Here is a 21,289-nt window from a genome sequence, read left to right as displayed (position 1 = left end):
ATTCTTGCCCGGGAGGTTTGAACAAAGTTTTTTGCTTTTGCAACGGGAGATTTGAACAAGCATTTTACATTTTCAATTATGGGACATTGGGAGGTTTCTGGTCTCTCCTCAGCTGGCTTTAACAGGTGTCTCTCCTTTATTTGACACTGGCCCCCAAATCAGAACTGCACCTGCCTCGTTTTCGCGCATTGAGGTGGACAATTTCTGTTAGCAACTTTCCTTGGGGCTTGTGTTTGCCTTGGCCAGTCAGTGAAAAACAAGATCATTTACAACAGCTTTTCCATAGCTCCTTCAGAAGAGATTATCTCCCACTGATTTTATTCTCATTTTGCTTGTTCCTTCCCCTCCAGATGCAGAGCTTCAGGTATCTGTCTGCGGCTCTGTACCTCTGCTAGCTGCCTTTGGAAGTAGGGGCTTCCCCCCCCCCCCAATCTGCCTCAAATTCTAGCAGCTTTTTCAGGTCATATTTTTCTGGGGAGGATTATGTCCCTTCTCTGTTTCTTCAGAGTCTTTCTCCCAGACAGTTCCCAGTTTGGTCTCAATTTATCCCCTTTACCCCAGAAACAGTTTCAAACACTACAGTGGTGGCTTTCCCTGCTACTGAAGGTAGGGGCTTTTTGTCCGTTTCTGTTTTCAGGGTCTGTGTGGTTTGCGTACAGACTGAAAATCTAACAAGGGAGGTTTTTGCCATTTCTAAACCCCCATTAGGACAGGTGTTTTGCCTCATCAGGCCTTCACCTGGTCCAGTCCCCCAGTGGGTTGCATTTGCTTGTCTGGGTGCTCAAGGACAGAGCTTATGCCAGAGGCAATCACCCCTTAGGGCCACACCATCTCACGGGAGTCAGTTGAAACAAAGCTTTTCTCAAAGAGGTGCTTTCTCTGACAGAAAGGAAAGCTTTACTCCTGGATAGTTCTGTTCTGCCCTGGCTGGGCTCTTTCCCCAGACAGCATTCTGACTCGGCAGCAACAACTGCTTCAGACACAGTTCAGGTTTACTGTTTTCCCAGAAAGGTCCTTTCTCTAATAGGAAAGCTTTTTCTCATTTCTTTTTGCAACTGTAGACCTATAAACCCAGGACTTGTAGGAAAGCGGGCAACTGTGCTGTTCCCACCAGCTTTAGTTTTGTTTGTTCATTAGCAATCTTCCCCTGGGTCCTGCACCTTCCTGCCTCAGCTGTGTGCTCCAGGAAGTTTACAACTGCAGGAACCCTAGTATCCCCAAAATGCACTCCAACTCAGAGACGCTGGCCAGTCGCCTCTGGGTTTTTGGTCAGAAGCTAGGATACAATGCTTCAGGGGATCTTTGCGTTAGGAAGATTAGGAGCACCTTTTCAAAGACGCTCACTCAGAAACAAAACCCTTGATGCCTCAGCTCGGTTGTAACTGAAAAGCTTGGCTTTTGCTTTTCTCAGGTAAAGTTTCCGGCCCTTTTGGGCTCTCCATAGCTCTTTACCCACACTCCCCCAAGCATGTCCCTCAGGGTACTCTGACCCACTGGCTTGAAGAGACAGCTTAGAAGAGAGGTTTTTAGGAACTTGTCCCTGCCTCCTGCATTGCAGGGAGGATTTTTAAAGCTTGAAAGAGAACTTAGGTTTTGCTGTCTTAAGAGGTTTGTTGTTTTCCCTTTGAGCTAATCACAGGTGGTCCCCATACTAATATCTTCAGGCGATTCTAATTTTTGCCCTTTTGAGAAAGTTAAAGGCTTTAGTTTTCAAGTTTAAGAGCTTTTGAGAAAGATGAAGGCTTTTTAGAGATTTTTTTCCCCCAAAATTTTCCAAGAAAAAGCTTTTAGTTAAGAGAAAGATTTTTTTTCCCCCTAAGAGAGAAAGACCAACTTTTCCCAAAACTTCCCAACTTTAAATTTTTTGGCTTTTTACACCCCCATTATTGCCTCAGGGAGAAGTTACCTTCTCCTGCCGCTTGGACTTAGCATTTCAGCTGTCCCCAGGTCAATCGCTTCCATAGGAAACTTTTTCTTCCCCATAAGCTCAAAGAGCTTTTTTACTACCCGTAAAGCCCAAAGAAAGATTTTTCCCCCCAGTTTGCATTCATAGCCCCCAAAGTTAGAAAATTGAAGAGTTTTTCTGTCTACTTGTCTTATTTTTTCCTACACAATCTTACACTTCTAATTTTTTCCTTCACTATATTACTATCCTATGCCTTATACTTTTTCACAGATAGAAATTGAGCAAGGGATAGAAGATAGAAAATTTTGACAGAAGAGAATTGCGCTGCAGCATCGGACATCCTTCCAGTCCGCTTTCCTTTTCTCTCGAGGATAAAACCCCTGCCTCTCAATAATATATATAAAAAGTATATATTTTCCATAACACCGGCATGCCTTATCCACTGGCAGGGCTGACTCAGCACTTTCACCAAAAACTCTGTAATAAAACTATTATTTTCCTTTATCTTTAGTCCCTATTACTTTGTCTTTAGTCCCTGTTCATGGCGCCATTCTGTGGGGCATTTACCACCACCCCCACAGTTCCCCAGAGTTTTGAGTGCGAGCAGCAGGAAATACTAGATAGAAGGATTTATAGCGGAGAATCTTGCGGAGATAAACAGATAGAAAATAAAGGATAGCCTCGAGAGGGCCTGGAACCTATTCCAATGGGCCCTGACTGTCTCTGCCCCAGGGTTTTTATAGAGACGCCAAGGGGTAGAGCAAAAGACCTCCTCCCCCAGCACAGCCAAGTGCAGACCATCCCAGACACCTGCCCTTAGGCCCGTGGTCTAATCATCCTCTATGCGGACCTGCTGGGTAAAGCCACGAGGAACCCGAGAACTGGCTCCCACAGGATAGGAAGGGGACTTGTTAGGTAAAAAGGTTCCAGAGGGAGTTTAAGGAGGATAAAAGAGGATAACAGGAGATGAATGCTATCAAACTATATGAATGTCTGAGCTTTTATATGCACTTTCAGATTATACTTACCTAAAGAAACATGATTTCCCTGCTGCAGGTTTTCTCTTATCACTGTTTTTATTGGTGGTGATTGTTTCTGTTGTTGGAGACAGGGTCTCTCTCCATAGGCTGACCTGGAACTCATTGTGTAGCCAGGCTGGTCTCAAGTTTGCAGCAGCTCTTATGCCTTAGGCTCCTCAGTGCTGTGATCACAGAACTGAGCCACCTGCCTAGAACTGCTTTGTTTTTTTTTTTAAACTGCGTTTTTTTGTTGGGGGTGTGTGTGTGTGTGAGAGAGAGAGAGAGAAATTTTAAATAGACAATGAAGTAGGTTAACTAAACCCCACCATAGTTTGGCTCATGCAGTCTGTGGATAGTGCTAACCTTGTTGGATGAGTACAAAAGGTATTGGTACACTACATGCTTGTACAACTCTGCAGAGCAAGAATTGTATTTATGCAACCCACAGTTCCCCATGGTCCCTAGGAAGGAAAAAAAAGGAATGAAGGTGCATATACATTTTGTTTTGTTTTTGCTTTGTTCTATCTCCATTTCCTAAAATTTGCATGTGATTTTTAATAGTAAGGAATTGGCAGTAGGACTGAGAACCAAATGTTTTCCCCCTTTGTTTCTCTTTTAACACTAAAGAGAAAAGTAAATATTGAAGAGATACAGTGCAGAGATTTATCAGCATGAAAAGATAATTCCAGAGTCGGAGATTTAGCTCAGTGATAGAGCTCTTGCCTAGCCAGTGCAAAGCCCTGGGTTTTGTCCTCAGCCCTAATGGTGGGGAAGATAATAATCCCACTATACTAAGTAAAAATAGACATTATAAATATGTGTGTGTGGTTTGTTTTCAGCTTTAAAAAATCCATTTGTATATATTTTACTAGATTTTCACAAATGTATACCAAGTTGAAAGGTAGTTGCCAAGACTCAATGTTTAGGTTGCATGGTGATAATTAGGCTTTGCTTTTTTCCTTAATTTTTGTTGTACAATGATTATATGCTATTTAAGTAATTTTTTAATTAAATTTAAACAGGTTATTTTTAGAGATAAGTGTTCTGAAATTTGTTCTGTTCAAAGTTGTTAAAACTTGAGGTCTAATTTAGTTATATTCTTACCTTAGCCTCCAGCTGCACCGACAAGTAGAAATTATGCAGAAATGAGGGAAAAACTTCGTTTACGGCTGACCAAGAGGAAGGAAGAACAACCCAAGAAAATGGAGCAGATCTCAGAACGGGAGGGTGTGGTTGACCATCGGAGAGTGGAGGATTTGTTACAGTTTATAAACAGCTCAGAGGCCAAGCCAGTTAGTAGTAGTCGGGCAGCCAAAAGAGCAAGGCACAAGCAGAGAAAGGTAAGTAACAGCCCTCCACTTCAGGGCATTCAGGTCCCCATTTCAGAAGGCAGCACTGCTTGACATGCCTCCCCTGGGGTTCTGAGAACCCGTCTGTCTCAGCCTCAGCTTTATGTCTTCTCCCTAGTAAGTCTGTAGTAGACTTCATGGAGGCTGCCCTGGCCACAGCAGAGCCTCCACCTTTGTGGGGATCTTCTTCCAAGAGACAGAAGGAAGAGCTTTTGCCATGGGGAGTAGATGGGACTCTCTGAGGGTTAGAAGCTGAGAATAAGGAGATGCCTTTGGTATGAGACTGAGTTTTGACCTGCAGTGCCTGTATGTGCCTTTCCAAGCAGACCTCCCACATTCTTGTTCTGACCCACAGGCCCATCTACTTGAAAGACATTTCATAACATCAACATTATAAAGGGTAAGGTTAGACAACTGCCCTTGGTTGGAAACAACTGAACAGTTTTCACCTCGAGAGGACATAGCATGTCACCAGAGGTAGACATCTACTTGCCCAAGTTCAGGGCTGTGACAGGACTTGGCCCGTGGGTTAGTATCATAAATAAAATGAAATCTAGCTGAATGGTGGCGGCGCACGCCTTTAATCCCAGCCTTCAGGAAGCAGAGGCAGGCAGATCTCTGTGAGTTTGAGGCCAGCATGGGCTACAGAGCAAGTTTAAGGACAAGCTCCAAAACTACACAGAGAAACCCTGTCTTAGGGCGGGGGGGAGGGTGTGAAATCTTCACTTGGTGAAACTTCTTTCTATCAAGTTGGAAAGGTAGAAATGCACTGGGCCATATTTGCTGTGTGGTGCTAAACAGTTCTGAAAGCCCTTTGTCCTTGTGCAAGTCAACATACATTGAGGCTGTCTGCCAACGTGGGGAGGGATTTTTTTTTTTCTTAATTTTTGGACACATTTAGTTTGCGTCTTGTTTATGCAGTTCCATGTTAGCTTCAGCCCTCACCTGGACAGCTAAATGGGTCAGGAGCTTATGCAGTCAGTAAGCTGATTCCTTGCCTTGCCCATAAAGAAGTGGTTGGCTCTCTGGGTGCTGCACATCCAGCACAACAGCTGCTTTGACTGCTCCCAGCACCCAGCTCTTGGTCAGAGGCTGGCAGCTGCCCTGTTCACAGTAAAGCACGTGTATGCTGCAGTGGGAGATGAGGTCCAACAGTTCTGTAGGGTGGAATAATTGCAAGTACGTATGGCAAAGGTTTTAGTACTTACTGTCTCTTCTTTTTTTTGGAGCTGAGGACTAAACTCAGGGCCTTGCGCTTGCTAGGCAAGCGCTCTACCACTGAGCTAAATCCCCAACCCTACTGTCTCTTTCAGAGTTTATTTTGCAACATGTGATTGATATTTCAAGTTTCTAGAGTTACTCTTACGTGGAGGGGAGGGATATGTATATAAGTCAAAGAACAACTATTACAGGATGATTTTCCACCATGTGGGGCTTGGCAAGTGCCTTTACCTGCTGAGTCACGTGAACAGCCCTGGCAAGTTTTAGAATTCTTACCATGGTTTTAAGCCCTCTTCTCTTTTTTTCATTGACAGCTGGAAGAGAAGGCACGCCTGGAAGCTGAGGCCAGGGCACGGGAGCATCTGCATCATCAGGAGGAGCAAAAGCAGCGGGAAGATGAGGAGGAGGAAGAAGAAGAAGATGAGGAGCAGCGTTTCAAGGAGGAATTTCAGCGGCTTCAGGAGCTTCAGAAATTAAGAGCTGCAAAAAAGAAGAAAAAGGAGCGGCCGAGTAAAGACTGTTCCAAGTTGGACATGCTTGCTAGAAATTTTCAGGCAGCAACAGAGTCTATCTCTAACTCCGAAAACATCCACAATGGCTCAATAGAACAAACTGAAGAACCAGAAACCTCATCTCACTCCCCTTCCAGACACATGAACCACTCAGAGCCTAGGCCAGGGCCTGGAGCCAACGGGGATACTACAGACCCCATGGACCCCAGAGACTCCAAGCTTCTGCTACCTAAGGAAGTCAATGGGAAGCAGCACGAGCCTCTTGCGTTTCTCTTGGACATGATGCATCATCACAAGGAGGGAAACAGCAAACAAAAGTTAAAGCAGACCAGCAAGACTAGCAATGAGCCAGCCCGGAAGCCCATGGAGCCTCCCAAAACCATGGAGGTACAGCCCAAGCCTCGGACCCAGCCTGAGTTAAAGCCTAAAGTAGTTGACCTTGCGCTCCTCACAGAGCAGAAGAGAGAGGAGAGGAAGGCCAACAGTAACAACAACAACAAAAAGCAGCTGAGCCACATCAAAGAGGAGAAGCTGAACACTGTCACTCCTGAACCACCCTCCCCCAGCCAGCTCCTGCAGAATGGCAGGCTGATTCTGGCCAGTTCTCCTCAGCCCAAGGGCAAGAATAAGAAAAATAAAAAGAAGAAAGGAGACAGAACCAGCAGTTCAATTGGTAAATAAAGATCATAAGGGCTAGTACTGTTCTGTGTGTGTGTGAGCTCTCTATAGGTGGGATGTTGCTTATCTGTGACTTTTCCACCAACAGTAATAATTGTAGCTGCTACATTATATTTTGAAATAATTTAGACAAAAAATGCACAATATTTTATCAATGTATTTTGATCTATGGTTAGTTGAATCTATAGGTCAAAACTGGAGCGTAAGAAAAGTGGCAGCTGTAACATCCTTCTCCTCCTGGGTCATCTTGGGGTGAGGTAATATTTGCCCATTTTTGCCCATCTTAAAGTTAATAAGTTTTGTTATCTATGTCACAGTGAGTTCCCACGACACTCCAGTGCATGGTGTGTGTTCTCAGGTATCCTTGGCTAGTGAGAACTTGATCATTTTTTCACATGGTTACTGACTTACATGGGTCTAGAACATTCTTGAAGTAGTTGCAGAATTTTCTGTCCTTACACTCCGATGAAGTATGAACTTTCTGTTTTGTACATAAAGGTAGCATGCTGCATATTCCTTTGCATTTTTCTGGTTTTCCTTTTTTTTTTTTTTTTTTGGTTTTTCGAGACAGGGTTTCTCTGTGTAGCTTTGCGCCTCTCCTGGATCTCGCTCTGTAGACCAGGCTGGCCTCGAACTCACAGAGATCCGCCTGGCTCTGCCTCCCGAGTGCTGGGATTAAAGGCGTGCGCCACCACCGCCCGGCCTGGTTTTCCTTTTTAAACTTAATTTATTCTTCATATCTGTTCAGAGAACTCTTCCTTGCTCTTTACAGTTGTTTGGAATGTGCTGCAGTCTCTTCAGCCATTCTCTTTGGGTTGTTCAGTTAATTGGGTTGTTCCCAGAGCTTTATAATCTCACACAGTGCTGGGTATAATGCTGTCCACGTCTGTCTTCCTGACTGCGGGTGTATCTTTAGGATGCTTGCTCAGAAAAGAGAGTTCTGATCAAATGGCAAGTGCACAGTTATTTTGTGGGATGCCTCCATATTCTCCCAGCCTGGAGTACCGTGCTGGACTTTTTAACTTGTACCAACCCATTACCTGGAATCACTCCTAGGGGTGGTTTTCATAGGCATTTCCATCTAATTTACAGTGAGGTCAGTAGACTTTTACAGAAAGTTTGTTTGTGTGCCTTTTTGTAAATTTTCTATTCATATCTTGTTTTCATTAAGAGGTTCTGTTGTTGAATAGAGCATCATGACCAAAGCAACTTGTGGAGAAGCGATTTATTTCATCTTAGAGCTTGTAGTCCGTCATCCTAAAAAGTCAGGGCTGGAACTAAAGGCAGGAACTGATGCAGAGGCCATAGAGGAGTGCTGCTTACTGGCTTGCTCCTCATGGCTTGCTGAGCCTGCTTTCTTATAATACCCAGGACCACCATCCCAGGGGTAGCAACATCCACACAGTGAACTAGGCCCTCACACATCAATCAAGAAAACGCACCGTAGGCTTGCCCACAGGCCAGTCTGGTGGGGTCATTTTCTCAATTGAGACTCCCTCTTCCAAATAGACTAACCTGTGTCAAACTGATATAAAACTATCCAACACGTACCTTTTTCTTGTTTTGTTTTGTTTGGTTTTTTAACTAGAATTTTGTTATTTCTATTTTAAGAAATTTTTACAAATTAGGGATATGAATTTTTCACCTGTGTCCAACGCCACTAAGATTTCCTGCTAGTTCCTAAGTTTCTTGTGGAGTTGATTTACTGGGAGGAGGATACACACATTTCTCTCTAGTGTTTGTGTGGTTTCTTTTCCCTCTCTCATATAGATCTTGAATACAGTTGGGGTTTATTCTTGGGTATGAAGTGAGGTACGGGTCCATTTTTCTCTTTTCCCAAATGGTTACACAATTGTCTTGAAGCATTTATGAAGAAGCTCATCCTGCCCCTGTGGCCTACAGTGCTGCCTTTCTGCAGCAGGTTTCATATGCTCTGGGTCTGTGTCCAGGCTTAGTGATCCATTCTGCATTTATTGCTCTGAACTATTATTTTTAGATTCTCTCTGTATTTTATGGGTTCTTCTCACCTCTTAGGTTTTTGGGTGTTTTGTTTTTGTTTGTTTTTTCAAGACAAGGTTTCTCTGTGTAGTTTTGGTCCCTGTCCTGGATCTTGCTCTGTAGACCAGGCTGGCCTCACATGTGCCACCACTGCCCGGTTATTGGGGGGCGGGGGGAATTATGCCACTCTTCTGTATGACTTGCGTTGTATTGAAATGTGGGTTAAGGTAGTGTAACTATAAAGTACATACTGCATTTTGAAACAATTTTAAGAAATATCTCCATGTATTTATTTTTCAGTGCTAAGATTAAAACTCATAGCTTGTGCATGTCAATAGCTTGTGCATGTCAGAAAAGCAGCGTACCCCTGAGCTACATCCTTTACCATAATACAGTTTATATATTAATTGCAATGTAATGTAATATGTTTCTTTTTAAGTTTTAAAATCTGACTCCTAAAAATATATGTGGCTCAAATTGTATTCCTGTTAGCCAGTGCAGCCTAACTGGTTGGTTATGTGAAGCTGTGTTGTGTTGTTTTGGGGTGTGTGTGTGTGTGTGTGTGTGTGTTTATACATCACATCCTTTGCTTTACAAAATTGCTTCACTGTTCAAGTCTTGTCAGTCACTGGAGTTTACTGGAGTAGGTATATCATGTGTCTGTAGACAGGGAGGGATGACTGATGTACACTCCCCCTACTCGTGTGTGTGTGTGTGTGTGTGTGTGTGTGTGTGTGTGTGTGTGTGTGTGTGTGTGTGTGTTGTTGTTGTTGTTACTGTTACTGTTACTGTTACTGCTGCTCTTTGGTCTGTGTTTTGCTTTTTATTTTATTTATTTATTTTTTTAAAGATTTTTAATTATTTTTATTATGTATACAGTGTTCTGCCTGCATGTATGTCTACAGGCCAGAAGAGGGCACCAGATCTCATTACAGATGGTTGTGAGCCACCATGTGGTTGCTGGGAATTGAACTCAGGATCTCTGGAAGAACAGCCAGTGCTCTTAACCTCTGAGCCATCTCTCCAACCCTATTTTATTTTTTTCAGCTAGGGTCTCATGTAATCCAAGATAACCTCCAGCTCCCATTGTATCGCTTAGGGTAACCTTGCACTTCTGATTCTTCTGATTCAACCTTCCAAATACTAGAATTATAAGTGTGTGCTACCACTCCCATTTTATGCAGTAGTGGGAATTGAACATGGGGCTTTGTGGCAAGCCCTCTACTAACTAGATACATAGACAGAGTTTCTCTGTGTAGACCTGGCTGTCTTAGAACTCTCTAGGTAGACCAGGCTGGCCTTGAACTCAGAGATCCCGTGCCTCTCTGCTTCTCAAGTGCTGGGACTCAAAGTATGTGTCACCATACCTGGCTCTTTGGTTATTGATGTTATATCTTTATCTGGTCTTGGTATCAAGGTGATACTGGATGCAGAAGAGTTTGGAAGCCTTACTTTTCTGTTTTATGGAATAATTTAAGTAGTATTGTGTGGTGATATATTGTGTGCCCTAATAAAATTTGCCTGAAGATCAGAGAACAGAACAAGCCACTAGATTAAACAGAGGCCAGGCATTGGTGGCACATGCCTTTAATCCTAGCATTTGGGAAGCAGAGATCTGTCTGGATCTCTGTGAGTTCAAAACAACCCTGGATTATATGAAATTGACTCAGTCTAGGAGAGAAACAGAGCCAGGCAATGATGGTACACCCCTTTAATCCTAGCACTTGGGACACAGATTTGTCTGGATCTCTGTGAGTTCAAAGCCACCCTGGACTACTTGAGATTGACTCAGTCTAGGAGAGAAACAGAGCCAGACACTGTTGGCACACACCTTTAATCCCAGTATTTGGGAAGCACAGGGCCTTTAATGGTTGGTTGGAAAAAGATATATAAGGCGGAGGAGACGGGAACTAGAAGCCTTTTCCGCTGAGGAAGCTTATTCGGCTAGAGGCTTATCGGCTGAAGCTTTTTCAGGCTGAGGAATTGGTGAGGTAAGAGGTGGTGGCTGTGGCTTGTTCCTTTGTCTCTCTGATCTTTCAGCGTTTACCCCAATATTTCTGGTTTGAGGTTTTTATTAAGAGACCATTTAGAGATTCATGTTACATCATTGGCATTAGTTCTTCTTTGAAGTTTAGATATAATTCTACTATAATTCCATCAAAGCCCCGGGCTTTTTCTAATGTGGGAAGCATTTTCCAATTTAGTGGATGGAGGTTTAAAACTAGATCTTTAAGATTTTCTGTAATTTGTTTATTTCTGTTACAGTGTCATCTCCCTTTTCTTTTTGTTCTTTTTTCCTGTTTTTTTCTGTGGGGTTCTTGTTTGTTGGGGGAGGGTGTGATTTCTTTCGTTGTTATTCGTTTGTTTGTTGAGACAAGGTCTCATGTAGTTCTGGCTAGCCTGGAGAGGTCTGCCTGCTTCTTCGTACCAGCACTGGTTAAAGGTGTTCACACAAGCCTCTCTTCCAAGTCTTGCACCTCTAGTTGTCTTCTCTACTAAAACATCCTTCCTGAAGTGGTTGAAGTGTTTCCACATTAACTGAGAAGCTGGCTCTAGGGCTAAGGGTTAGATATTCCATCGAATCCTAGGACAGAAGCCAGTGACTCTTCAATTTTTTGAATGTGTTTATGAGGAAAGGATGTTGAAATATATCGAGGTTTTTCTTGCACCTGCTGTGGTAATTATGATTTTTCTCTTCTGGTCTGTTCATAATAGTGTTATTGTTCTAGTTTCCTAACAGTAAACCAACCTTAAAGTCCTGTAATTACCACTCGCCTGTTTGTTGTTACTTTATTGTCTTGATATTCATCGGTCATTACTTTAATTGTATCCTCAATAATCTTTTTTTAAGACAGGGTCTTATGAGGGAGCTCAAGCTTGCTGCACATTTGTATGTTGTCCAGCTGGCTTTTATCTCTGCTCTCACCACCTTCTCCTGAGTGCTAGGACCACAGGCTAAGTGTCCCTACGCTTAGCACTGTGGTCTTAGAGGTAATTTTTCCCTCAGTTGTTTAGGAATTCTCTGTTTTCCAGTTGTTAGCTTTGTGTGTGTATGGTGTCTCTCTCCTTTCACCTGGTAGGGTATTGGCAGCTTGAGTCTGTAGGTGGGAGGGCTATTTGTTGTTCATTTCTTTTTTTCTTTTTTGTTTTGTTTTGTTTTTCGAGACAGAGTTTCTCTGTGTAGCTTTGCGCCTTTCCTGGATCTCGCTCTGTAGACCAGACTGGACTGGATCTCACAAAGATCCGCCTGCCTCTGCCTCCCAAGTGATAGGATTAAAGGCGTGCGCCACCATCGCCCATCTGTTGTTCATTTCTAAGTGTTCTTCTCCTGCCCAGTCATGGCTACAGTGTTTGGATATTTCTCTATCCTGAAATGTCCAGATAACTCCATTGCAACCTAATGTACAGCTTTCTATTATTATAACAGAGTACTTGAGATGATCAGCTTCTAAAGAGGGAAGGTTTATTTTGCTCTCAGCTTAGATGATTTTAGTCTCTAGTCAGTTAGGCCCATTGCTTTGGGGCCTGTGGTGAGGCAGCACATGATGGCAGGTAAAAATCAGTTCAACTTAACAATGTCTGGGAGGCAGAGAGATGCGGGGGGGAGAAGTAAAGAGCCACTGTGCCCTTCAAGAATGTATCCCCCAGTGATCTAACTTCTTTCCTGCAGTCCCCACCTCCATAGTTTCCATTACCTCCCAGTAGCCCCACAGACTTTGTGGGACCCCTGCATCCCTAACTAGAGTGAGCTGGTATGTGTCAGCTTTTGTGAATGCCTCATGTGAACTTGAGATAGGGATGGATTTCTACCTTATGGTATTTGTGATACATTAATTACTTACACTGGAAGCACTCTGCCACTAAGATGCATCTCCACTTTTTTTTTTGCGGGGATTGGGGTTTCGAGGCACATTTTGCTAAGTTGTCCAGGTTAGCATCAAACTTGAAAGTCCTTTTGCCTTAACCCCCTGAATAACTAGAACTACAAGGATGCACTACCACACAGCTCCCAAGGTTAGCCCAGGCTATATAATGGGGCCCTGTCAGGGATTGGGGTCGGGGGAGAAAAGAATTTTTTTCAGTGAGTTAACACCACACATTTGTTATAATAACTCTATAGTTGGCCTCAATCTTATCACTGTCTTGTAATTACTTTGAGTATCTTTGTATGTGCTGTTTTCTTCTCTATGATATTTTCTTCAACAATTTTATTTGTAAACACATTTGGCACTTAGGAAAAAATGAGAATTTGTACTTATGTTTGTCTTAATCTTTTTTTTCTGTTGCTGTAACAACATCTGGGAGAAGATGAAAGGGGTTTAGTTTCACTCAATTCTAGAGGCTGAGAAGTGCAAGATCCAGCAGCTGCATCTATTGTGGGCCTTGTGCTACTTCTAGGAAGAACAGGAAAATCCTTAGAAAAGACAGTGGGTTCTTAGGCAGATGGAAGGATGGCCTGCTTTAGAACATACATACAACCTTGTGTGTGTGTGTGTGTGTGTGTGTGTGTGTGTGTGTGTGTGTGTGTGTGTGTGTGTGTGTCTGTCTGTCTGTCTGTCTGTCTGCTGATGTCAGCAGAAGCCAGAAGAGGGCATTGGATCCCCTGAAGCTAGAGTTACAGGCATCTATGAGCTGCTTGACATGGATGCTGGGATTTGAACTGGCATCTCCTGGAAAGGCAACAAGAGCCATTTCTCCAGCCCCCAGAACACGCATTCTTGATAAATAATCTGGGTCCTTGAGAGAGAGGAAGCTCCGCCCTCTAGGCCCCACCTCCTAGCACTGCTATACAAGGAGGTAAGCCTCAGTGTGGATTTGTGGGGTCAAACAATGTTCCAACTGTGGTAGATTCTTTATGCTTACTGCTTCAGTACTCCGGTGCCCAGACCCCTCATTCCCTCACCCATCCTGCCTGGTTTTCCTTCAGGACGTGTACTACACCTCCTTTTCTGTAGCTGTCAGTAAGCTAGTTCCACCCTTTCTACTTCACTGTTCCCATTCCTTCTTTTCATCTTGCTCATCTTCATTGATTCTGCTTTGTCAGAATATAGCATCTTTAGGTAATGGTAAGTGCCCTGGTCCTCTGATAAGTGGACCACAGTCTCAACATGCCCCCTGCCATCTGAATTCCTCCTCATTGACATGAATGTAGGGCTCCATTAGATTTAAAGTTCTTGAGTCACATCTGTATTTTAATATGCTGTGGAAAAACGGTTCTCAGTACTAAATACGACTTCTTATACTAAGGTTTTATAAATACTTATTTTATATTATTGAGACAGGGTCTCAATGTGTTTTAAGCAGGCCTTCAACTTTTTATGTATCTAGCAATGACTTTGAACTTCTCATCCTCCTGCCTACACCTTCTGAATCCGAGATTACAGGGTTATACCACCATGTCCAATTTTTATAAGTAATACTGGAGGTTGAATCCAGAGTTTGATACATAGTGCACAAACACTCCTCAACTAAACTACTTTCTCAGCCTGAGACTACTAATTCTGCTTAGGAAAGCATGCGCTCGACACTGTAGTACTGCACCTGCACTGCTGTGCTCAGTGTGTGTTGTGATTGCCCCTGTCCTGAGGCTCAGAAAAGGCTGCTGAGCTACATTCCTCACATACCTGCAACATGTCTTCCCCAGACAGGGCCAGAGTTCTGTTGTCTCTTATGGTTTGTGTGTGTATGGTTTGTCTTTGCTTTTGATTCTTTATTATTAGTCTTTTTACATTTACTGGTTTGGGGGACACATTAACATGCTACCGTGCAAGTATAGACGTCAGTGGGTGGCTCACAGGAGTTGGTTCTCTCCTACAACATTATTGCAGGAATCCATCTAAAGCAGTCAGAACTTGGCAACAAGTGCTTTTCTCAATAAGCCATCTCATAGGCCCTGTTTTTCCTTGTCTTTCCCTTCCTTCTGAGTTTAGATACCCAGAGGCATTCTCCTGGGCCACTCCCAGTCCTCAGTGCTCTAATCATGTGAGTTGCCATAATGGCAGCTGCTATTAGGCAAGTGAGATGTGCCTTAATTATGACACTGTGGAAATGTCCTATGATAGACGGAACGAGAGTGATGGTTTGGGGAGACATCACTTTTAACAAAGAAGTGTGAACTGCCTCTACCTTTACATTTTAATTGATACTGCATACTTGGAACTTTGAGCCAAGCTTGGGGAAAGGACTCAATGTCCACTTAGACCTGGGCACAATAGGGGAGAAAAGTTGCAATTCTCAAACATGGCTGAGATCCTGGGATGTAGAATGTCCCTCAATTAATAACCCTCTGGTGCCTTGCAAAGTAAAGCAGGGCTGCACTCTTGATTTGGGAAGGCCTAAGTTCTGAGTGAAGGGTTCCCTCCAGTGGATCTTTTTGATGGGTCCCTGAAGCAGTAATGGCTTAGTTCCGCAGATGAGTGAGTGGCTCTAGGTATTCACAAGAGCAATCTGCCCTCCTGGCCTTTTGTGGCATCTTGCCTTACACTTTGTGGGATGTTTATTCTGGTGAGATGGCCACTCTGATAATGTGCTGTGTCTCCTTTCCTTCACTTGACAGATGATGTTTTCCTGCCTAAAGACATCGACCTGGACAGTGTGGATATGGATGAGACCGAGAGGGAGGTGGAGTATTTCAAAAGGTAACATGAGGCTTGCGTGTCAGGACATTGTTGGGTTCCTGGTTGCCAAGCTTATCTGGGCTTCCTGTTCCTGTGACCCTCCTGTGAAATTTCTGTCACCCTGGATGAATATCATGAATAAGCCAAATAGCACACAGCCCCGCTCTATCTCCCACCCCATGCCACCCATACACCTGCTGTTACATACACACCTCATTCTCCCTCGATTCTTTTCTTTTCTCTGTGTTGATAGTGGTGGTTCCCTTGGTGGGCCTGAATCAGCAGGCTCACTTAACCTAGACCCTCCCCAAACCTGCTGCTTCTGATTCTGGCCACCTGTGTTCCTGAACGCCTTGCAGATAACTCTCATATACATGTGCATTTGAGCGTACTAACATAGCTTCTTTAAGAAGAAAAGTAGCATTGAAGATACTGGCAGCTTTTCTGGTGGCAAACCTAATTAACCTGATTGGGACCATATTTAAGAATGCTTCATTTACTGTATGAATTATGGGAACAAACCCCCCCCCCTTTTTTTTTTTTTGGTTTTTCAACCAAAGGTTGAAACCAAGGGTTTCTCTTTGTAACAGCTCTGACTGTCCTAGAACTCACTCTGTGGACCAGGCTGGCCTCAAACTCATAGAGATCTGCCTGACTCTGCCTCCTGAATGCTGGGATTAAAGGCATGTGCGACCACTGCCCGGCAGCTTAAGTATATTTATATAGAGTCCAAAAGAGCTTGTAAGCAAATTAATTAACTTTTTTATTTTTTCAGTGTTTTGTTTTGTTTGTTTTTAAAGAGAAGGTCTCCTGTAGTCCAGGCTGGCCTCAAATTCTGTGTAGCTACTGCTTCTACCTCCTTAATGGTAGGATTATAAGTATACGTTACCATGTCCCACTTGAATTATTAAAGTGTCTGGGCAAGGAAAGTCAATACAGGGGATTCTACTTCGATGGAGCTCCAGAGGGACCACATACCGGATCTGCATCCTGAAACTTTGAACTTTAGCACCCCTGCTGGATTTGACCCTAGGTGGGGAAGGGGAGCTAACACTGTTAAGTTCCTTGCTGTCCTGGTGTCTGTCCCCAGGTTCTTGTGGCCAGGAATGTAGGCTGGTGTGAGACTGGTCACCAAACAAATGCCCTGCTGCTAAGCTGCTTCTCCAGCCCCACATTTAAGGCAAGATCTTAAGTTTCTCAGGCAGGCCTTGAACTCATGATCTTCCTGCCTCAGACTCCAGCATGCCTTAGTTTATAGGTGCTCCACCACCAGTCCCATAGCCGCCTATGTTCCTGGCCTCAAATATCTAGGAACAGATGGATGACAGAAGAGCAAGGAACTAAAGCCAAAGCTAAAAGCTAGGAATTATGATGCATTCCTGTAGTTCCAGATACCTACCTGGAAAGCTGAGATAAGGTGATAATAAATTGGAGGCTAGCCTTGATTACACAGTGAAAACCTTTCTCCAAAAATAGACATAGGGGATAGAGGGATGGATGACTCATCCGATAAGAGCTCATAGTGCTCTAGCCCAGAGACCAAGTTCAATTCTAAGTATTCATGTCAGTAACTCAAAGCTGCTCTGGAAGACCCAGTGTCCTCTTCTTTCCTCTGGGCATCGGTTACTCGTGTGTATATACCCTGACACAGACATATAGACCTACAGATAATTAAAAATAAGTAGGTCTTTGAGAAAAATAGAAATAAAGCTGGAGAAATGGCTCAGCAGTCAAAAATACTTCCAGCTCCTTTTCCAGAGGACCAGAATTCCAGTTCCCCATATCCACAAGAGTGGCTCAAAATCTCCTGTAACTACAGTTACAGGAGATCTGACTTCTTCTGGCCTCCACAAGCACACATGTGCATAAATAATCTTTTGTAAAAAATGGAAGATGGTAAGCAAATGTATGTCAGTAACGACAAATAAAACGAAAATTTGTGCTCAGGTGCAGTAGCTCATAGTTGTATTCTCAGCACTCAGGAAGCTGAGGTAGGATTGTTTTAAGTTCAAAATCAACCTAGGCTTCATAGTGACTTGCAGGTCAGCTAGACAAGTGTGAGACTCTGCCTCAAAAAACAAAAATTAAATGAAAATAAGATGGAGCACATTTATATACATCAAAACAAAAGTATCTGTTAGTACAGTGGTTCTTAACCTTCCTAATCCTGTGACCTTTTAATACAGTTCCTCATGTTGTGGTGACCTCCCCAACCATAAAATGATTTTGTTACTACTTCATAACTGTAATTTTGCTACTGTTACAAATTGTGATGTGAATATCTGATATGCAGAATATTTGCTGTGCAACCCCTATGAAAGAGTTTATAGGAACTCCCACCAGAGGTCGTGACCTGCCACAGGTTGAGAATCAGTGTATTAAATGATACTAAAAAGCTTGTCTATACATTTATATGCATACTATTTATAAGGCCATACTTGAAATAGCCAGACATGGTGTTGCACACCTGTAAAGTGAATTCAAGACCACCCTGATCTCCAAAGCAAAATCACTCTAATAAATAACTCAAAAAAACTACAGAAGAAAAAGGGAAGTGACAGACAAGCAAAAAGAACTGCAATATTGCTGGGCTTTGTGGCACAGATCTTTTTAATCCCATCATTCAGGAAGCGGAGGCAGGCAGATCTCAATGATTATAAGACCAGCCAGGGCTATGTAGTGATACACTTGTCTCCAAAACAAAACAAAACAAAAAAACTGCAGTATTGACTAGTGAAGAAACATCCAACTGGTAAAGTGTTGTACTAGTTGAGTGTGATGGCTACTCTTGGTTGTCAACTTGACTACACGTGGAATTAACTAAAACCAAAGTATATGGGTACATCTGTGAGAGATTGTTTTCTTAATCATTTGAAGTGGGAAGACCCACTTCTAATCTGGATCTTCTGAGGTGGGAAAATCCACCATTAATCTGGGCCACACCTTCTGCTGGCAGCCTATTATATAAGGACTTGGAAGAAGGAAACCCTTTGTCTGCTTGCTCTTGCTCTCACTGGCAAGTCCATTCCTTCACTGGCATTAGAGTCTACTTCTTCAGGATTCTGGTGTATAATGAAGACCAGCTGAGACATCCAGCCTCATGGATTGAACTGGATTCTTGGACTTTGCACTGGTAGACAGCCATTGTTGAACTAGCTGGACCACAGCCTGTAAGTCACTCTAATAAACAACATAGATAAATATCCACATCCACACACACACACACACACACACACACACACACACACACACACACACACATAATTACACATTCTTTCAGTTCTGTTCCTCTAGAAAACCCTGACAAAGAGAAAGGACAAAAAAAAAAAATCTGTAGGAAACAGTTCCCTGCCTGGGAAGGAAGAAACATGTGTAAAATGAAGGTACTGTGTTTTTCCACATTGCTTTCAGCTTTCAGCTGTGATTCCTAGGCAGTACAGAAGAAAAGTAACCAAAGGCTGAACAAGTTTCGAGGAGGGAGTAAAGCTATTTTATAGATTATCTTTTGTCTACAGAGTAAATGTGAAAGAACACATCACAAGGGCTAGCCGTATGGGTCAGTATGGACGTTAACTTGTTTTTCTCTACACCATCAATAGTTTGAAGGTGTTTAAATAGATCCAGCATTTACGGGCTGGGGATTTATCTCATTGGTAGGGAACCTGCTTAAGCTGTCTGAGGTCCTAGGTTCCCCCCAAAAAACAAAAAGAGGACAGATAGGGAAGGGTGGGGCAGATAGCATTTCCAGTAGTACCCAGTTCACTGCAGTACCCATGGTTGACGCTATCAGAGGTTATACAAGATTTATACACAGAAATCTAGGGAGCTTTTTAAAGAAAAACACTATAAAGGGGGCCAGCTAGATGACTCAGCAGGTAAAGGCACTTGCTGCCAAGTCTGACGACCTGAATTCAACTCCTAGAACCCACATGGGAGAAGGAGAGAACCAACTCCTACAAGTCTTCCTCTGACTTCCACACTGGGACCTTGACACACATATATAAGAAAGAAGGAAAGAAGGAAAGAAAAATGTCTAGAAAGGAAAACAAACAAAAGACCTCACTGGAGCTGGAGAGATGGCTCAGCGGTTAAAAGCATTTGTTACTCTTGGAGAAGACCTGAGTTCATTTTCCAGCCCTCATATTGTGGTTCACAGCTATCTATAACTCCATGTCCAGAGGATCCAGTGACCTCTTCCAGCCTACTTGGGCACCAGGCATTCATGTAGTGCACATAAAAACATGCAGACAAAACACACATACACATAAAATTTTTTTAAAAAACAACAATGAAGACCTTACCCACAGATCCTGTTTAAAGACAGGAAAAGTTAACATCATAAAGCTATTGAATTTCCCAGATTTTATCTGTAGGCTTACATTCCAGGAATGATCAGTGTATTAGAGTTCTTCAGAGGAACAGAACTGATAGAATGAATATGGATATAAAGGGAAGATTTATATGAGTGGCTTACAGGCTGTGGTGCTGCTAGTCCAACAATGGCTGTCTCCCAACAGAAAGGCCACAAAACTGGATGTCTCCGCAGTCCCAATGTGGTACTAGAGCCTCAGAGGATTCCTAGAGAACTGCTAGTCTGCAGTCTATGTTGCAGTCCTGAAGAATTGAGTTCTCTTACCAGCAAAGGAATGCTTTAGCAACAAGATAGATGGACTTGCTAGCCAGAGTGAGAGCAAGCAGGTAAAAAGCAGTTTTCCTCCTCTTATGTCCACTAAAAAGTATGGCTCAGACTTAGCGTGGGTCTTCCTACCTCAAATAAACCAATCAAGAAAATCTCTCATGGGAGTACCCAGATACTTGGGGTTTAGTTGATTCTAAATACAGTCAATCAAGATTAGGCATTACAGTCATGAAACTTGTGTTTCTAAAGCATGTTAGAATAAATTGTGACTGAGTCATGGAGAGGAGGTTGTGCAGTAGCACCAAGGAGCAGAATTCAGCAGCCCCTGGTGGAGACAGACACAGATGGATATATATGAAATGCTATCTATTTAAAGTTTAAAAGCAAACAGAATGGGAGTGCTTAGTGTAATGTGCCCACCAGAAATGCAGCAGCTCTGCTTCTAGGCATCTGCCTAAGAAATGGTTGCCAGCCCATGTGGCCTCACTCACATGCCTTTTTCTTCATTTTGTTTGTGATCAGCAAAATCTTTATGTCCCTCCAGTAGAATTCCACTCCAGATTAAGAACAGCTGTCGCAGTGCAGCACCAAGGAAGGTTTTCCACAGCAGCATACAAAGCGACCAGGTAGCATAAGACACATGTTGCCAGATTACTTGTGCATTCATCCACTGACAGACCTTTATCACTATTTCTTGGTGCTGAGGCAAGATGAGGCTTGGCCATACAGGGCAGGAAAAGGTGTGTCACTGAGTCTTGACTGAGGTAACCCACAAGGACAGAGCCATGTGTTGGTACTGATAATTTCCATACCAGCTGACCATGTGCTTTTCGTGAACCATGGCTCAACAATAAAGGTTTTTAAATTGTTGGGTACAAGGAGTATAATTCAGATGGTAGAATGCTCTGGATTCAGTCCCCAGCACTGCATAAAACCAGACATGAAGGAGATGCATACCTATAATCCCAGCACTTGAGACAGGAGAACCAGAATTCAAGGTCATTGTCAAGTACATGGTGAGTTAAAGGCTATCACTCAAGAAATAAAATGTTCACAGAAGGAAATGTATGTTTTAAAACTATAAAAAACACAAGGAAGTTACTGCTATGAAAAGCCAAGATGCTTCTGAGAGAAGGAAGGAAGGTCTGAGGCCAAGAAAGGATTGGGGGTTGGTTGCCATGACCTGTGGCTTGGTGGCTGATGGAGTGTGTGCCTGACTTTCAGTTGTCAGGACAGCAGGGGCTGCACTGAGGCTGTCGGTAGGGCTTTTGCATCCTAGTACCGTTATGCGTTGCAGTCATTCGTGTGTGCTACATTTTACAAAAAGGAACCTACTTTCCCTACCCAATT

The 21,289-nt window shown here is 43.1% G+C and overlaps 1 protein-coding gene across 4 annotated transcripts in view; it reads left to right on the top strand.

The window, feature by feature from the left end:
• The window catches only part of Fam193a (family with sequence similarity 193 member A), a 135,084-nt gene that overhangs the window by 108,767 nt on the left and 5,028 nt on the right, over nucleotides 1-21,289 (top strand). For all 4 annotated transcript variants that reach the window (XM_052736185.1, XM_052736184.1, XM_052736183.1 and 1 more), the window contains 3 exons: nucleotides 4,035-4,265; nucleotides 5,810-6,680; nucleotides 15,240-15,321. In XM_052736185.1, coding sequence (XP_052592145.1) covers nucleotides 4,035-4,265; nucleotides 5,810-6,680; nucleotides 15,240-15,321 — 1,184 coding nt within the window. The remainder of the gene's footprint in view (nucleotides 1-4,034; nucleotides 4,266-5,809; nucleotides 6,681-15,239; nucleotides 15,322-21,289) is intronic.

The sequence above is a fragment of the Peromyscus californicus genome, unplaced genomic scaffold, assembly GCF_007827085.1.
Source record: "Peromyscus californicus insignis strain IS unplaced genomic scaffold, ASM782708v3 Scaffold_13__1_contigs__length_99412109, whole genome shotgun sequence".
NCBI lineage: Eukaryota > Metazoa > Chordata > Mammalia > Rodentia > Cricetidae > Peromyscus > Peromyscus californicus.
Note: the sequence above shows the minus strand (reverse complement) of the source record. Positions and strands in the feature narration are given on the sequence as shown.